This window comes from Octodon degus, unplaced genomic scaffold (assembly GCF_000260255.1).
Source record: "Octodon degus isolate 3935 unplaced genomic scaffold, OctDeg1.0 scaffold02457, whole genome shotgun sequence".
In the NCBI taxonomy this organism is placed as follows: Eukaryota; Metazoa; Chordata; class Mammalia; order Rodentia; family Octodontidae; genus Octodon; species Octodon degus.
Window position 1 is genome coordinate 1 of NW_004527033.1, and position 3,332 is coordinate 3,332.

Sequence of the window (3,332 nt, forward strand, 5' to 3'; positions counted from 1 at the left end):
CCCTCAGGATTTATCCTGAGATCCTGTACCTCAGATTGTAGAACCTTAGTCAGTGTCAGCCATGTGGATGAGTCATAGCCAATGCTTGGCCAATGTGCTCTCAGTGAAAGCCTGAGAGAATGTTTTCTCTCCTTGTGACTCTCCTTAGGCTCACTCTACATCATCGATCACTTTCCTTTTGGCTCCATGATCTCCTTGATCAGAAAATTTGGGACACTGCCGAGTTACATGATGTTATAGTACAAGTTCTCATTTGTCCTGAGTCTTAATTGACGTCGGAAGGCTGGGCCCAAAATGTTGGCTTTCCTTGCAGCCATCCTTTTTCTCTTATTTTGGTCTACAAACTTAGGTTGTTAATCGCCCAGAAGACAAGCTTATTGTTATTACCATAAACTGAAGCTGTTAAACTTAACCTCACTATCAGTCTGCATATGAAACATCTTAGGCATAATATAGAACAGGTATTTTTCCACAATTATTGATGTGTTGAACTTTAATTTCCTACAGAATATTATAAAAAACTTTAAAAATAATAATATATTTTTAAATAGTCATAAAGAATTATATACTTTTTATGTTTACACATAAGTCCAAAAATCTCACCATATACAACTTGAAGCAGGACAGTCCCACAATATTCCTTTTCCTGTCTCTTGCTTTCATTCACCACCCCCTTCTTCTTGAACATCCATCTACCCTAGAGACATCATAGAAGCAACTGGCATGTCATGACAAGCAGCCCATATTCAGAAGACCAGAATGAAAGGCACTCCAAGCATGAAACTACTAATACAAATTACCATTTTCAGTGCAGTAGCTTAGTTCACAGGTATCAGTATATATAGTTAGTCAGGGTAAGAATCTTTCCAATTAACTGCTAGATTAAAAAATCTGAAGATTCTCAGGACGATTGTCTTGCCCATCTTCTACATATAACTTTATAGCTTGACTAATTCATGTTTCCTAGCTCTTCTCTTTTCCCTCTCTTGATTACTTAGTCCGTGAGATCCTGCTTTCCTTTTGCTTGTATTTTACCTTTCTTTTTGTATTTCTTCATTTGAGTTCTTAAACTAGGGAAATTATACGATATTTACACATGTGTGTCTGGTTTATTTCACTTATGAGTATGCCTCTTACATTCTCTGTCTTCATTAAAAATCACTGTTCATCCTCCATCCACCTATTTGAGCTGCTGATCAGGTCATGCATCCTGCCTTCGTGAAGGGCAACCAGTATACCTCTGAGGGCAGCAGGACGGTAGTACTGTCTGTCACATGGAATTGAAAGAGACATCACATAGTCTTCAGCACAGAATTTCAAGAGCATTTTAAGCCTGGTTTCCAGTGCACTTTCACATGTTTGTTAGAATGAGAAGGCTCATCACTGCAGATGTTTCCAGCCACGCAGATCGATGTCGAGGGTAACTGTTCAAGGGAATGTTTTGTCTAGGACTTAGGTCAGCAAGAGGACAATTTTGTTTCTTTGTGATTTGTTTTGAACTACTCTTATTTTCCTTTTTAAACCAGACTGGAAGAAAGTCAGGAAAATAAGTTGGTATTGGAGGTGGTTGCCTGTAAACCTAGCACTCAGAGAGGCTGAGGTAAGAGAAACCCAGATTCAAGACTAGCTGTGGCAACTAACTTACTGAGAGCCTATCTCAAATAAAAGATAAAGAAATGAATGCATAAACACATACATAAGCTATGCAACTCAGTGCAAAGATCCTGGGTTAAATCACAAATACTGCAGAAAAAAAGATATCTGAAAAAGTGATTGAAAAAAACAGATTGGCATTCACACAGCCACAATCACATGCACACACACACATAGACACACATTTGTGCTTTGTCTTTTATATGGCTTTGTTCATCTAGTGTATGACTTGCATTCTGAAATTTGTCAGATATTTTATATGTTTATACATACAATAAAATACATATTGTGAAGAATTGTACTATGATTTAAAAACAAAAATATATTTATAAACATATTGTTTTTTTACAATATTCTGTCTTTCTAAGCCATGCAATAAAAATAACAATTAGTTAAGTGTACATTAGTTTCTATCAATTTATATCATGTGTCAACAGAAGTTATACCACACAGCAACTTTTTCAGGGCACTTTTGACTTCTGAATTCCTCAGAGTGTAGATGAGAGGGTTGAGTAAGGGTGTGCCAATCGTGTAAAACACGGCCACAATCTTGTCCACTGAAAATATAGTTGCTGGACGCATGTATATAAATATACAGGGAACAAAAAATATGACAACCACAGTGAAGTGGGAGGCACACGTGGACAGGGCTTTCTGCCTTCCTTCTCTGCTGTGGCTTCTCAGAGAGTACAAGATAACTGCGTAGGAGATGAGCAGAGTTATGAAGCTCACCATGCATATGGCCCCACTATTAGACACCACCAACAAGTTTATCACATATGTGTCCATGCAGGCGAGTTTCAGCAGGGGCTGCAAGTCACAGAAATAGTGATCAATCACGTTGGGGCCACAGAAGGACAACTGCAAAGCCAGGGCAATCTGTGCGGAGGAATGGATGCAAGATCCCACCCAGGCCAGGGACACCAGCATGCCACAGACGCGTTGGCTCATGATGGTTGTGTACCGCAGAGGCTTACAGATGGCCACGTAGCGATCAAAGGCCATGAGGATGAGCACAAAGACCTCCATGCACCCAAAGAAATGGGCTGCAAAGACTTGGGTCATGCATTCCTCGTAGGAAATGATCTTCTTCTGAGAAAGGGAATCCACAATCAGTCTTGGGGCTGTGCTTGAGGAGAAACAAGCATCAGCAAAGGACAAGTAGAAGAGGAAAAAGTACATGGGGCTGCCGAGGGTCTGGCTTGTTTTAATGGTCACCAGGATGACGAAGTTCCCCAACAGAGTCATTAGGTATAGAACCAAGAAGATTGCAAATATCACCTTCTGCTTATCTCCATCTTGTGTCAATCCAAGCAAAATGAATTTGGTCACACTGTTGTTCATCCCCAAGGTAGTGTCTCTAGGTAGGATGCAGTGAGTAGTGCTTAATCTGAAAAGAAAAGAAATGAAATGAGACATTAGAAGGGCCTATGAGCTTACCTACAAACTCTATTGTTCCGTGCCTTATTCTATTACTTCCAAATACGTTCTGGTGGAAAATTCCTCCTGAGAACTTAAAAATTTTAGGGGCCACTGCTCTTGACCTTGCGACTTTGGGTGAAAGCTTGTGCAATTTTGCAATATGAAATAAATATCTTTCAGATACTTTGATCTTCATCTAATGTATGACCTGAAAAACCAGGTTTTCCTTTGAGCAAGTTATTTAACTGTTTTGAAAC

General features: G+C 39.5%; 1 protein-coding gene across 1 annotated transcript; it reads right to left on the minus strand.

The window, feature by feature from the left end:
• Positions 1-2,076: 2,076 nt before the first annotated feature.
• LOC101592055 (olfactory receptor 4C11-like) lies at positions 2,077-2,997 on the minus strand. The gene has a single exon (XM_004648798.1). The coding sequence runs from the start codon at positions 2,995-2,997 to the stop codon at positions 2,077-2,079; it is 921 nt and encodes a 306-aa protein (XP_004648855.1).
• Between the last annotated feature and the right edge of the window lie 335 nt (positions 2,998-3,332).

What these genes read in the sequence shown, in the direction of transcription:
- LOC101592055 (XM_004648798.1), bottom strand. Translation starts at nt 2,997, where the DNA reads ATGAACAACAGTGTGACCAAATTCATTTTGCTTGGATTGACACAAGAT.